The sequence below is a fragment of the Podarcis vaucheri genome, assembly GCF_965113315.1.
Source record: "Podarcis vaucheri genome assembly, chromosome: 13".
NCBI lineage: Eukaryota > Metazoa > Chordata > Lepidosauria > Squamata > Lacertidae > Podarcis > Podarcis vaucheri.
This window is the reverse complement of record NC_138751.1, coordinates 17,498,635-17,512,958: the sequence shown is the minus strand read 5'-3', so window position 1 is coordinate 17,512,958 and position 14,324 is coordinate 17,498,635. Positions and strand designations below refer to the sequence as shown.

At 49.5% G+C, this 14,324-nt stretch overlaps 2 protein-coding genes across 4 annotated transcripts; one reads left to right on the top strand and one right to left on the bottom strand.

Moving 5' to 3' along the window:
* The first annotated feature begins 26 nt into the window (after positions 1-26).
* On the top strand, positions 27-6,915 carry PAGR1 (PAXIP1 associated glutamate rich protein 1). Of its 3 annotated transcripts, none has more exons than XM_082195609.1 (5): positions 27-166; positions 1,852-1,994; positions 4,319-4,715; positions 4,882-4,964; positions 6,527-6,915. In XM_082195609.1, exons 3-5 carry the CDS (start codon positions 4,321-4,323, stop codon positions 6,709-6,711), a joined length of 663 nt encoding a protein of 220 aa, XP_082051735.1. In that variant the 5' UTR covers positions 27-166; positions 1,852-1,994; positions 4,319-4,320; the 3' UTR covers positions 6,712-6,915. The 3 variants fall into 3 exon arrangements, with proteins under 3 accessions (XP_082051735.1, XP_082051733.1, XP_082051734.1); XM_082195607.1 differs by having other exon boundaries at positions 4,316-4,715; XM_082195608.1 differs by having other exon boundaries at positions 41-241; positions 4,316-4,715.
* A 1,582-nt stretch (positions 6,916-8,497) lies between these two features.
* On the bottom strand, positions 8,498-13,731 carry ASPHD1 (aspartate beta-hydroxylase domain containing 1). Its single transcript, XM_082195598.1, has 3 exons — positions 12,550-13,731; positions 10,210-10,323; positions 8,498-9,296 (listed from the first exon to the last, which is right to left on the bottom strand). Exons 1-3 carry the CDS (start codon positions 13,304-13,306, stop codon positions 9,187-9,189), a joined length of 981 nt encoding a protein of 326 aa, XP_082051724.1. The 5' UTR covers positions 13,307-13,731; the 3' UTR covers positions 8,498-9,186.
* Positions 13,732-14,324: the final 593 nt, after the last annotated feature.

Sequence of the window (14,324 nt, the reverse complement as noted above, 5' to 3'; positions counted from 1 at the left end):
CAGGAACACAAACGATCGATTGTTCTTGCACTCGGCTTTTGCGGGCTGGTTTGGGGTGATCGGTTGTGCGCCGCTCAGCTTTTGATCCTTGGTTGGTCCGGGGCGAAGAAAAGCGACATGGCAGGGAAGCGCGCGAGCTTCGAGGTCCGGATAAGATCCGCGGCGGGTGGGTGAACGAGTCTCCTCCCTCCCTGGCCACCCGCCGTGGTGAAGCCCCCGCAAGACTTAATCCCCGATCGTGGTTCATGTTTAGTGCCGAGCCGTGGAAGAAATGATCCGATGAAGTGTCTTTGAGCATGTGCAGAGTGACTTTTTAAAAAAAAATTAAAAGGGATGGGGGGCAGGATCCTAAGACAACAGATCTTCTTTTAGTTGACTTTGAGCATGATCCAGCCGAAGTTAAGCATTTTAGGAGTGCCGTGGATTGATTGATTGATTGATTGATTTCAGTAGCAAAAGTATAGATCCTCGTGCAATGTCTTCTTTTACTTATTAATACAAGAGAGCAAGATGCCGTGCTCAGTGGGGTGACTTACTTACTGGTAGCTGTTCGGGCTTAACTCCGCCATTGAACTCAATGGACCGTAAGAAATGCGTAACTTTGGATCATGGTCATACTTAACTAAAAGAAGGATATAGCTTTGGAATTAGCTGCACAGCTCTTCTCCAGAGTGGATGGTCAAGACACTTCTCTTAAAAAAAAATAAATTAGCATAGGCCGAATGCCAAGCCCTGATTGCTCTTGACTGGAGTAAAAAAATAAAAGCAACAGAAGAAAGGAATGTTAGTTTAATATTATAGCTGCCATCAGGTATGTTGGGGGTCCAGAATGACCAGTAGAAGCTCTTAGGAGTGCTTTTCTCCCAACCATTAACTTTCTGTAAGAAGATTTAAGAGGCTGTGGAAAGTGGCATGTTTGGCAACTTCTAGTTCTGGGTTGGGGTGGGGTTCCTGCTTGAAACTGTGATGAAATGACAGCTTTCTGAAAACAGTGGGAGAACAGTGTAGAAGCTTCCACTCACTGGACAACTGATTTAAGGTCCTTGCCTGGCAGCAGTGGTTATATTGTTTGCCTCCATCGTCTATCCTCTACCTGAATATTTGGGAATAAACCAAATATTTAAAAAATGGCACAGGTCTCCAGCAATCTCTACTCCGAAAGAAAACTAAAGCCAGGGATCATTGCTCATGAAACTATCTGCTTTCCTTGGAATGTCCAAGCTGATGTGTGTGTAACTTTATTTGCTTGCTGCATTTTCAACAATATTGTCCTTGTATTTGGTTTATGCTTTGGTGTGATAGCTGAGAGTGGTTTACTTACGTTAAATCAAGAGATGGGAAACCTGTTGCCCTGTAGAGTAGATGATGTTGGCTTCCCATCAGCCTCAGCCAGCAGAGCCATTAGTGAGGGATGATGGGAGCCATAATCCAGCAACATCTGGAAGGTCGCAAATTCCCCATCCTTGCATTAAAGGATATTGCTTTAAATACCTGCATTACGCTTTCAAGTACTTCACATACAGTCATCTAGCTATTCTAGTAGCAATCCTTACGTAGCCCAGTAAGGTAACTCAGTATCATCCTCACCCACTTTGCAGGAGGGAAGGACTGAGCTGAGAAAGAGAGGGAGAGCCTGTGGCTTGGGCAAAGCTTTACATGCATAATATAAAGTGATATAGAAATGAAATGAAGAATAATAATAACAAATTTCATTGGGGGATGGCGCTTAGACATTCCGCTGTGGCGACCGTAACCCATGTTTAAGGCGCCATTTGGCACTGAGCTTATATGTCTTGAGTTTCTTAAGGGGCTTTTGTGAAAAGTAATATTTTGCCTTCTAAATCACTGCAGGGTTGGGCTGAGACCATCCTCTTTAGGAAGCTGCAGTTGTGAAGACATTACTTCTCTGCATATCGATTTTGATCTCCAGTGGAAGGGACTTTCTGCAGGGTCTTCCTGCTGATCTTTGCCCCTGCTTGGGCTCCTAATAAAAGGTATTTTTTGTTGTTGTGGCCAGTGTGATGTTTGGGTCTGCGGGGCCATCTAGAAACAAAAACCCACAATGGAGGTCCTTATGAGCAGCTGTGAGGAACGAGCCCAAGGACTAAATGTTTGCGGAATATAGCTTTACTGCAGTGGGAGAACTTCCTGGATCATATTGATTGCCTAAGTGCAGTGAGAGCGAGGAAGAGGGAAAACTGAGTTTCCTGGCAAGAGAACTGTTCTTTGGCTGCTGGCCTATTCTCAGTCTTCTGGGCTTGGCAGTGGAGCTGTCTAGCGAGGTCTGTGGCTTGACAGCCAATGTACTGAACAGCAAGGAAGCTGTCTAATGATGCCAGTCAGGGTTATCAAAAGCCTGAAGACTTGACGCTGAAGAGCAAGTGAGCTGCTTACCAGGTTGCTGGGAGAAAAGGACATGTTAAATTTGGGGACAATAGACATGTATATTTGGGGCCCTTTATAAAACTGCCACCCAGCTGCTCCCCAAAATAGGGTCACACTACTTCAGGGGACTGTTAGTCTAAAGCAGGGGTCGGCAAGGTTTACCTCGCCTGGGCCGGTTCACTCCAGCGGAGATCCCTCCATGGGCTGGATCATGCCTGCAATTTCCAGCATCTGCGCAGATGGATTTCCAGTGTCTGTGGATGTGCAGACGTGATTTCTGGCGTCTGTGTCTGCCCAGACGCAATTTCCGGTTCCACGGAAGCGAGTGCCTGCACCGTGCTGCGCCACTTTAGCGCAGCGCGCGGGGACTCGCCAAGCAGACGGCTTCGTTCCGGGGTGGCTCGTGGGCCGGTTAAACAACCCCCCGTGGGCCGCTTATGGCCCATGGGCCTTAGGCTGCCCATCCCTGATCTAAAGTGAGTCAAGTGGAACTGAAAATGTGACCAGTGAGAAGGAACGAGCATGAGGGTCAGAAAGGCGATTGGGTAAAATGAGAGCGCTTCTAGGGATTGGGAGATTGGGCAGGTAGTCAAATCAAGGATGTCTCATCTGGAAGTTAACCTGGGGGAATGGCCTTCCTGAATGGATTTACCTGTTGAGAACACTGACTATGGCTTGACGCTATCTGACTCATCTTGCTACTGTCGTCCTATCTAGTATATGTATGTATTTGCAGTTTCATAGCATTCAGAGTTGATTGTAAGGAGCTTGTCTCTGGAGTCTAAAGCAGGGACTTCAGGACTTCAGAACCCCACCCCTAGTGCTTTTTGTAATCAATTCTCCCATTACCATTACTGCAACATAGCTCCCTCAGGAGGAGTTACATTTTTGGATCCTCAGGACTGAGTAAAGCTCTGGACTGGCTTATGCTGCTCTTAATGAAGTTATAAGACCACAAAGTCAGGGTGTCTGCGTCCAGATCTGGGGTGTGGGGTGGATCCTGTAGGGCTTTTGGGGTTCCCTGATTCTACAGGTTCTCTGGATGGAGCATCTCCGAGTTACGATCTTGGAGGGAAGGGTTTTTTTCCTCATGGCATCATGTCTCCCCCCTGACCAGGAATACACTGGGAACTGTGGGAGGGTCTTCTCCGATATGGAGGTTGCAAGGATGGGCCAGCAGAACCTTGATTCATCTCTCAGTGGACTGGAGTCTGATATAAGGTCTGGTTCGTGCATCCTGAGACATCTTCCTCTTCTGTGCCTCTGCCTCCTTGCTCTTACCCTGGCATGAGCCACAGGCTTCCTGGTTTTTCTTGCAGCAGAATGGCAGAATGAATAACAATTGGCAACTTCAAAGAGATCTTTATCTGGGCGCTTCCTCTGAACAGGGGCGAATTCCACTTCATTATTTATGGGAAGGCTGGGGCAGATCAAGGGATTATTGATCTGAAAGGTGTTAAGAGACAGAGCTAAGATGTCTCTGAATTTGCTGGCAGAGGCAGCAAGAAAGAGGAGGCCTAAGAAGGCTTCCCAGGACATACAATTTTACTCTACGCTTTTCATGACAGATAACCCTACTCCCTCAACTACAGGCAACTATGAGAGGTGTATCTAAGGTGTTAGTTTGGAAACACTGGCAATTCATCTTTTTGAGCCCCATCTCTGCGCTCCCAAGAAAACTTTCATTGGAGGATGTGAAAGTTTGGAGAGGAGTCTCTGATGCCAAAAGAGAAAGATAATCTTGCAGGCGAGGGACAACCAGCCACCCACACTCCTGCTTCTTGAACCACGCTAGCTCACATTTTGCTGTAGGGGTTTTCCAAGATGGCCGCCATCTTGTACCAGGCAGGTCCTTGCCCAGTTATGTTAGGGTCCTGAAGTCTCGCTGTTTGCCCTGCCTCTCTCAGTTCTGTGGCCTCTGTCTCTCCAGCAGCCATGGAGGAGGCCAGCACTGTGGAGGAAGGTGAAGTCACCTCGGGGATGCAGTCCTTGGCAGTGGAAGATGAGCCTGCCTCAGAGCTACCTCCGACCACCGAGGAACAAGATGGCGCAACCGGGGAGAGAGATGGGGAGCAGTCGGCGAAGGGAGACGAATCGGCCGAGGAGGACTGGTGCGTCCCCTGCAGCGATGAGGAACTGGAGTCCCCAGACAGCTGGATGCCTCCCCCTGAGGAGATCCGGCGCCTCTATGAGCTCATTGCTGCCCAGGGGACCCTAGAGATCCAGGCAGAGATCCTACCCCGGCGCAACCCCACCCCAGAGCCTGACAGCGAAGATGAGGATAAATCTGATGGGCAGCTGGAGAACCAGGAAGAAGAGGAGGAAGAGAAGTGAGAGCGCATGTGTTTCTTTTTGCGGGGAGAGGGGTAATATTTGACTTGAAAAGGGAGTTTGGGGAAGGATCCAAAATCTGAGATGGTGCTGGTGACAGGAAAGGAGGGAGGGGCTACAGGCTCTGGTGCTGGGCAGATTCCCATTTTTCTCTCTTTGCTGCAGGCCCCACGTGCCAACGGAGTTTGACTTTGATGATGAGCCTGCTTCCCCCAAGAGCTCCTTGATCAATCGTCGAAGAACTCCTGGTATGTTGAAAAGGAAAGCCACCCGCCCACCCTGGCTGTATTGTGGTGACTGGATTTCTTCCTAAACACACACACTTTTCAGAGAATCCTGGAGTCGTGCTTGATTGTCCTTGTTCTCTTTTGAAGAGCCTCATTTGCAACCTCAAGATTTAGATCATGCTCTCATGCACCCTGTTCTGGCTTACTTCTGTCACAATTCTGATACCCCTCTCTCAAACCAAGAGGTAGGGAATCTTCCTCCCACTTCAACTGGGGACCATTGGCCCGCCCACCAATCCACCCCCACCTCAAAAAAGTTAGGGTCGCCTCTCCTTCTTGTAGTGCTTTGAAAGTTTGGATCAGGCCTGCTGACATCTGACCTTCGAAGGTTGCCTGTCAGCTGGCCTGAATGCGCTTTCAAAAGGGTCCCTCTCTGAAAAGGAAGTCAGCCTCTCACTTGGGGAAGGCTTTGAAGGTGCTCACAAGGCCTAGCTGTCAGGCAATCTGATCCACAAATATAATGCTCTCTTCAGGCATGCTGGAAGAAATGCCACAATGCTCTGGATCCAGATTCTCCATCCCTAATTAAATGCCAGGACTCCAGAATACTGCTCTGAGAATCCTGGCTGAAGTCCCTTACCTCTGTCCAAGGGGTTTAACATGTGAGACTCCCCTACAAAAGTTAAGGCAAATTGGCTGACAGTTTTCTGTTGTCTAGACCTGGTCTAGGGAGAACCAGTGGCCCTCCAGATTTTGCTGGAGTACAACTCCCATCAGCCCCATCCAGCATGGCCAATGGCCAGGGATGATGGGAGTGTAGTTCAGCATCATCTGGAGGGCCAAAGGTTCTCCACACCTGGTCTAGACAGGAACCTAGGAAAGGGAGAAAGGCATGGACAGGAAGACCTACATAGCATGCTTGTATATTTATTGGATAAAATTTATACACCACTTAATTAGAGAGAAAAAAACCTTAAAACTGTTTACAAAATACTTTAAAGTTCCTCAAAGAAGAGATAGGAAAACTTTAAACCGATGCAAAATGTAGGGACATGCAGACCCTCTTACTGCTGTGAAAACAGTGTAGATTTGGATCTAGTTAGGGAAGAACAAGGGCGCTGTGGTCTAAACCACTGAGCCTAGCGCTTGCCGATCGGAAAGTTGGTGGTTCGAGGCCCAATTATGGGGTGAGCTCCCGTTGCTCGGTCCCTGCTCCTGCCCACCTAGCAGTTCGAAAGCACGTCAAAGTGCAAGTAGATAAATAGGTACCGCTTCGGTGAGAAGGTAAACGGCGTTTCTGTGCACGGCTCTGGTTTCACCAGAAGCGGCTTAGTCATGCTGGCCACATGACCCGGAAAAAAACTGTCTGTGGACAAACGTTGGCTCCCTCAGCCTGTAAAGCGAGATGAGCGCCACAACCCCAGAGTCGTTCGCGGCTGGACTTAACTGTCGGGTCCCTTTACCTTTACGGAAGAGTAATGGTTTCCTGGCACCTTGCATTTGAAGCCTACCTCTCCTTTTTAAAAAACCTGGACCCAACTTACACTTCCCACTGAATCCACTGGTGTTTATTTTCTTTTCAGGGTCCTCAGCTAAGAGCCAGAAGAGGGAGGCTCGCATGGACAAGGTGCTGTCAGATATGAAGCGCCACAAAGTCTTAGAGGAACAGATAATGAAGACGGGCCGAGACCTCTTTGACCTTGACTCAGATGACGTACCCACTCCAAAACGGCCACCAGGTCTCTTCCTGCGCCAGCGCAAATACTGAGTGCAGTGGAGGCGACGGGACCTTTTTAAATCCTTTCAGGCCAAGTGGAACTGTGGACTCGTGGGTTCATTGCGAGGGGAAGGAAATTGCTGGACGGACCCATTGGGTCAGACAATGGACTTTGGTTTGATCTTGCACTGACTGGCAGGAAGCACTTGCTTTGGGTTATTTGAGTGTAAATAAAAGCTAGTGAGTTTGTTTTTACTTCTTAAATTCTCTTGTTTTTGTTCTTAGGACCTTAAGAGTTTGGTGAGAGTACAGAGTGTCTTCCCCACAGTGGTGCTTTGCTTTCAAAGGCTTTGGAGGGCCTTCGAAGCACAGGGCGCCTGCAGCGATAAACCTCCACCCCCTCACCTCTCTGCCCCACGCTTGGACCTGGAGAGGGAGAGCAGGGGATTGTTCCTGAACTCATGCTGCCTTTAGGGATGCGAGGTCAGGGACAGCAACACCAGATAGTACTGGTTGGAGGAGCTCCTGGTACATACACATTGTGACTATCAAAGCCAGCCAAAATTTGCGGACTGCTACCCAGGAAAGCAGCATGAGCAGGTGTGTGTGTGGCAAGCTGTTCTCTCTTCCCACCTCCTGCGGCAGGTGAGGACGCAATGAAACTCTTGCTCCTGGAACTGTATGTACTGGGAAGCAAATGTCTTTGTTAGATGTTTTCTGGCAGGTGCAGAAAAAGCTTGTTCAGGAGGAACAGGGAAGAAAACTGGGTATGTCAGACTTCAACAGATCAAGTCAAAGTCTCTTAATTTTTTTTAAAAATGGGAATGCAATGCGATTTTTCTTTCTAATCCTGTAGCAGATGTCTGCCACTTATTATTAAAAAAACCGTTTTAGAAGCTGATATTGAAATCTAATAAGCATGCCCCAAGTCACTTACAATGCATGTTTACTTGGAAGTCTACCCGTGTCCATAGAATCATAGAATTGTGGAGTTGGAAGGGACCCCGAGGGTCATCTAGTCTAACCCCCGGCAATGCAGGAATCGACTAAAGCATCCATGACAGAGGGCCATCCAACCTCTGCTTTAAAAACCGCAGTGAACCTCCCGAGGGAGTCTGTTCCACTGCTGAACAGCTCTTACTGTCAGAAAGTTCTTGATGTTTAGTCGGAATCTCCTTTCTTGTAACTTGAAGCCATTGGTTCGAATCCTACCCTCAGTGGGGTAAAGGCTGCATCCTAACCCCACTTACGTGGGAGCAAGCCCCATGGAGTTCAAAGGGACTTACTTTTGAGTAGATATGGTTAGGCTTGCAGCCCTCAAGTGTGTTTTGGGTTACAGCCACAGAAACCGGGTGGATGGGTTTTAAGCTGTCAAGACTGATTCCAAGTGGCAGCCGGCAAGATAGGGATGCAGGCAAAACATATGGATGTAAAAAGCAGGCAGAAGGACTTGTCTTCTTCTGTGTGTCAGTATTCTGGTCATGGTGGAGGCCTGCGCCAGTAATTCTCTCCTCGCCCCTCCCATGCATACAGTCATACCCATTATTTTAATAACTCGCATGCAGATCTGCAGTGACATATCGCTCCCTCAGGCTATTGACGTCCTTGATCCAATTAGTAGACTTTCCCCAGACTGGATTTTGTCAAAGTTTCTGAGCAGTGACGTCCCAGTCTGAGGCATTTATTAAATGTCGGGGTGACAGCAATACTTCAGGCCACAGTTTGCTTCCTTCATGGCCTGTGGCTCTGCCACGCCTCACAACTCACATTGAGCCAATAGTAAAGAGGATTCTGGTTTTTTCCCCCTCAGAGTAGAGAAAAATTGAGACACGAGGCAGAGGCTTCTAATTATTTTATTGGGGTGCAGGTTAATTAGCAAGGCTTTTCTGGATTAAATCCTGCCACACAAATGTCACGGTAACAGATGCGGGGTGGGAATTAACAAATGATCACAGAGAGGTGGAAACAGTGCTCACCTTAGCTTGCTTCTCTTCCCCAACCCACCCATTTCCAAAAAAAACTGGAAAGGCCATGCTACTAAAATCAGGATTGTTGAACTTCAGTAGAACTCAGCGGCCTTCTGGTCCTGGACTGTAGACAGCTGCACTTGCACTTGAATAACCCCAGACTCACAGGAGATGAGAACAAGCCACAAGGACCCATCCAGATCAGTGTATACCACCAACAGAATGGCAAGAAGAGGAACCAATGTATACCATGTCACAAAGGTCTATAGAACAAGTATTTTAGGTCACAGCATCACATTGAGAGAGAGAGAGAACAGGAGCCCCATCTGTGATACATCCCTGCGTAGATTTTAGATCAGATGCAGAACTCCAAAGTTGGAAGTGGAGAGGGCATCCCCGCCCCAGTTCAGTCTGCACAATGGTAAAATAAGAGTTTCCATTCCAAGGCAATATTGTGGGAGGCTTTGATGATTGTGAAGAGCAGCAAACACTATTGGGTGGCATTATGGGGGTTTTCTCCCCCCCCCCTTGGCTACAATACCTGATACTGAGCAGGCACCTACCGACCAGGGGCAAAGATATAGTCTAGCGCCTGTCGCTCAGGTCCTGCCACATTGGGATGCCAGAGATCAACAATAAATATCACCCGTGGGCCATCAGTGGGAGAACCTGCAACAAATATGGTTAGAGTTATCTGTAACCCTCAAATTGTGAAAGATCCTTAATCTTGTGAAGGCATCACAGAATCCTGACAAGGCAGCTCAGCTGCATAAATTCACACACCGTTGGTTGCCCATGGTGAGTAAAGATCGACCACAGGTGATCAGCCAGCAATGTGTCAAGCAGGATGGCATTACGTCAGCTCCCTACTATTCTTAAAGAGGTTAAATCTCTTTAGGGGATGCTGGTGGCACTGTGGGTTAAACCACAGAGCCTAGGACTTGCCGATCAGAAGGTCGGAGGTTTGAATCCCTGTGATGCGGTGAGCTCCCGTTGCTCAGTCCCTGCTCCTGCCAACCTAGCAGTTCGAAAGCACGTCAAAGTGCAAGTAGATAAATAGGGCGGGAAGGTAAACAGTGTTTCCATGCGCTGCTCTGGGTCACCAGAAGCAGCTTAGTCATGCTGGCCCCATGACCTGGAAGCTGTACGCTGGCTCCCTCGGCCAATAAAGCAAGATGAGCGCCGCAACCCCAGAGTCAGTCACGACTGGACCTAATGGTCAGGGGTCCCTTTACCTTTACCTCTTTAAGAGAAGTCATACGGGTGAGCGGAGCAGGCAGTAAGGCAGGCCACCCCCTGACAAACGGATTGCCAAATCTGCAGTGACATGAATGTTTCCCCTCCCATTTCACAGACTGGGAAACTGAGGCTGAGTGTATAATTTCCCCATGCCCAACCCCTGCTACGATTTCTTTAAAAAAAAGGGGGGGCAAACTCAGTTTAATGCCCCCATATACTTTGGACTACAACTCCCAGCATCCCTGATTATTGGCCATGCTGGCTGGAGCTGGTAGGAGTTGTAGTTCAAAACATCTGGAGGGCATCAGATGTGTAGCCTTAGCCTGTAAAGCCCTTCTCTTACCGTTGTGAGCCGTGGTATGCAGGAAGGAGTCGTCTACTAGGAGGCAGTATCCTTCGGACCAGCACTGAGGCTCACCCCCCACCACCAACTCACAACCAGGAGGTACTTTCAGTCCTAGAAATGGAAGAAAGAGGTGGCTGTAACAAGGAAGCTTCCTAAGTTTGTGTATTTATTCAGCAGATTTAGAGCTCACTTTTCGACTAGCAACTCAAAGCACTGAATAAATTTAAGATATGTTTAAATAGCAACCAGCTCTACTGGAGCAGGAGATGTCATCAGATGTTCCTTCCAAAACAGGACAGTTGCTGGTTACTGGCTTTCTTTGGGTTGGGAAGGGGACAACACTCTTATCCGAAGAAGGCCCTGCTGTTGCCTTTGCAGGCACACCTCGCTGCTTTCTTCCTTCCCACAAGGAAATGCTGCTTCTCTCTCACCCCATCCCAATCCTGAAAGGTGTGGATAAAATGCTCGTATGCAGAGCTCCTTCTAGAAAATACTTCATGGTGGGTGGGTGAGAGAAAAAAAAAGAGAGAGAGGATGGGTACAAAAAGCAAAGCACTTACATAATTTTTTTGACAGTCTTGATCTGAGTCTTCGCAGGGAATTGGGGGCGTTGTCTGCCTGATTTTACTTGCAAATGACAGAGCAAGACGGAAATATGTGGGTGAGGCGTCACAGAAGGTTTCTGGGGAGGAGGGACGCATAGGCTGCATTCACACGTCACAGAAGGCCAAACCATAGCTTAGGGCAAACAGAGGAGGAGGAGGAAATGGCAGCCATTTTGCTCCCTGTCCCCCACTGGCTTTTTCAGGTATCGTAGCATGGCAGGTAAGCTTAGTGTGCTGTCCAAATCCATGGTCAAGGTGTCTCACCTTTAACCACAATTTGTAGCCAAGGTAGGCCTTACAGTTAGAGGTAGTGGCTAAAGAGCAGAGACCTGAAGTATGACCCCGGGTTTGAACAACACAAACCTTGGCTGAGCTCTAGTTTTACCCAAAAAAAGTTCAGGGAAAAGCACAGCAGGTGCAAGTTCCTGTTCCTTCTGTGACGTGTTCGGAAGCCAGTATGTTTGTGCCACACTCAGGCTTACTATGACAGGCAAACCAGGCCATTACCGGAGATCAGAATGGGTGGAACAGGACTTGGTCTATTTATTTGTCTCATTTATTATTCCTATGAGCCTTGCTTGCAAAACCCAATAAAACGTTATGGATGGAAGGAAGGAAGGAAGGAACCAGGGTCAATGCAGGGCATACAAATTTGCCTTATGCATACTAGAGCTCTTTGAGAATATTGCATATTTTCAAATATACCTGAGAGCTAGAAACTTGCTTTTTTAAAATAAATAAATAAATGACACTCAAGGTCTGAACAGCTGTGTGATACCACTACATTTTCTTGTTGAAGGCAACTTCAAGTCTACTGTTATTCCACTTCCACATATCCAACTAATCTACTACTACTACATGCTTTACAATGGTTAATGTCTGAAGAACCTAACAACTACCCTGCAAGATAGATTATTATTTCTGTTTTCATATGAGGAAATTAAAGTGTGGAAGCAGCCAGTGACTCATCCAAAGCTACCAGACTTTCCCAGACTGAAGGCCAACTCTTAACTGCTAGCCTCTGAAAAGGTCTTATGAGATTCCTTTGCCATAAAGTGATTAGGGCTGTTGCTCTGTTTAAAGAAATATTGTCAGTGGTGTAGCGTGGGGGGTGCAGGGGGGGCCGGCCGCACCGGGCACAACATCTGGGGGTTAGGGGGCGCAAATCCACGGGTTAGGGGGCGCAAATTACTTGCCTTGCCCCGGGTGCTGACAACCCACGCTACGCCACTGAATATTGTTAATTAACTGTATGAGCTTTAGCTGATTAATTGATGCGTAAATCATCACACATTTCAGCATATACCTCTAAAGAGAAAGAAAGCATTCTTCTGATTTCTAGAGGTGTCTCATGGCAGAGTCAAAATCTTACTGGAAGAAGCATTCCCACGCACAGGAAGAAATGCCTCTTCTATGATGCCACTTTCCACCTGCATGTTTTTTGGAAAGTATTTGCATTATTCCAAACAATTTAACAGATTTTCTAGTTGGCCGATTGATCTAGGGCACCGATTACTCAACTATGTATTGCAGCCCTAAAAATGACCCCTGAGGGGTACTTATTTCTGATGCTTATAAACAACAGAAGTCCTCTGCCACCTGTTTAGGGACTCAAGAATTTCCAGCTAGTGGACAATGCATGCATGGTGGAAGACTCTGGCCTTGCAAGCTTCCCCACACACTGACGCCCCCATATCTTGCCCGCCTTGCTGTTCTTCCAGCATTTGCTCACCTAAATGGCATCGCACCCGGGTGTTGGTTGGCCCGTAGGTCCCGGGCAGCACAGTTCCAGGCTGCAAGACGCTGAAGCAAGCGTTTCCAAAGCGGTTGGCATTGACGAAGGTGCGGAGCGCACTGAGTGCCCGGTACGTCCACGGGCAGCTGCGACAGTTCTGCGCCACGCACTCCCCTTGCCGGTAGAGGTAATAGCTATGGCAGCCAGGGTTGGCATTGGCCGTCCACCCCCGTGGGGTTGGTGCTCCAGGCGCAAAGTCCCACGCGATGCCCTCGAACTCTCGCAAGATGGCCGGGAAGCTGAGTTCGAGGATCTCCACGTCGTGGCGCTGGGACTCGCGGGGGAAGTAGGGGGCAGAAGGCAAGTCCGGGAGGTAGAAGGCGCTGGGCTTCTGGATCGCCAGGCGCTCGCCCAGCTGGTAATGGGCCTGGTCTCGGATGCCTTTGTGCAGCCGGTTCATGCCCGACCAAGAGTAGCGCTTGGCGTAGTCTCGCAGGCTGCGATACAGGCGCTGGTTGGCAGCGTCGCTCCCGAGGGCACGGCGAGGGCATCGCTCCTCCGTGGGCATGCCCTGCTGGTGAGAGGCGGGGGCTGCTTGCCCGCTCCCCACGCGGTAGCAGTACCAAACAAACAGCAAGGCCAGGGAGCCCAGCACGGCTATGGTGGGCTCTGGCCGAGGGCGCCAAGACGAGGTGTCAGGGAGGAGTGGCGAGAGAAGGCCGTGCAGACCCCAGTCAGCCATGATAGAGGGCATCTTCAGGTGGGCTTAGCGCACCCTATCAGCACAGGCAGCTCCTTGCAGCCTTCCCATTCTTCAACGTCTGACCCCTGCCCTATTGGTCGGGTGCCCTTTTAACCCCTTGCTCTTAACCAGGTGCACCTCATTCAGTATTTTGCTTGGCCTCTGCTACACAGACCTAGCCATTCCTCTGCCGCTTGGCTTTGTTTTCTGAGGGCGGCTGGCTTCAAGCCCCATTGACTCAGTCATTTCCACTGCTACATTTCTCATTTCCTCCTCCCGCCACCCCAGAAATTAAGGTCTTAGCTCTGTTTTGCTGTATTCTGGGCCAGTAAATCTCCCCACATTCGCAGCCCACCCACAATATTTCCGGGCATCTGTCTCCACCCATGTATTCACCCCCTCCTCATCCTCAACGCCCCCCTTAACCGCTCCTCCCTACTTGAGCCTATTCCTCCAATATTCTTCTCCTCCCTCCCCGCCTTTCATCCCCTCCCTCCATCCCTCTCTCACCCCCTCCTCATCTCTACCTGACGGCTTGCAGTCCCTCCAGTCCTCTGAGATTGCTGCCTGCTCTTCCAGCTTCCCCAGTCACTTGTGGTCCTTCCTCTGCCTCAGCCCGGTTCCCTGTGCAGCCTCCTCTATTGCTGTTTTCCTAATTCCTCCCCGTGCACGTAGGCTGCCGGAGACATCCGGGAAAATATTAGGGTGCCCCCCCCCCCTTCCCTTTCCCCGCGCACCCGCCGAGCACACCCTTCCACCCGGCCCGGGATGCCTCCCTCCCTTTGACGTCTGTCTCCTTCCTCGTATCAGCACCAGGCCAGGCATCGCTGCGTAAAGAGACGCCCCCCCCCCACTCCACCCCCGGCTGATGCATCTATCTCGGCAATGGGCAACGGGGCCCTGTATAAACAGCCGCCCGCCCCACTCCCGGAACTGAGTGCATTACAGCACAAGGGGAAGGGAGCGAGGGTCCCTCCCTGAGTCCCCCGGGGGCCACACGTGCAATGCAGAAGGCGCCCCAGCCAGGCGC

Excerpts from the sequence above, each read along its gene's own strand:
- PAGR1 (XM_082195609.1), top strand. The coding sequence starts at position 4,321 with ATGGAGGAGGCCAGCACTGTGGAGGAAGGTGAAGTCACCTCGGGGATG. Across the intron at positions 4,716-4,881 it reads GAAGAAGAGGAGGAAGAGAA|GCCCCACGTGCCAACGGAGT; the intron begins GTGAGAGCGCAT and ends TCTTTGCTGCAG. Across the intron at positions 4,965-6,526 it reads CAATCGTCGAAGAACTCCTG|GGTCCTCAGCTAAGAGCCAG; the intron begins GTATGTTGAAAA and ends TTTTCTTTTCAG.
- ASPHD1 (XM_082195598.1), bottom strand. The coding sequence starts at position 13,306 with ATGCCCTCTATCATGGCTGACTGGGGTCTGCACGGCCTTCTCTCGCCA. Across the intron at positions 10,324-12,549 it reads CCGGGTGCGATGCCATTTAG|GACTGAAAGTACCTCCTGGT; the intron begins GTGAGCAAATGC and ends TTCCATTTCTAG. Across the intron at positions 9,297-10,209 it reads GCATACCACGGCTCACAACG|GTTCTCCCACTGATGGCCCA; the intron begins GTAAGAGAAGGG and ends TATTTGTTGCAG.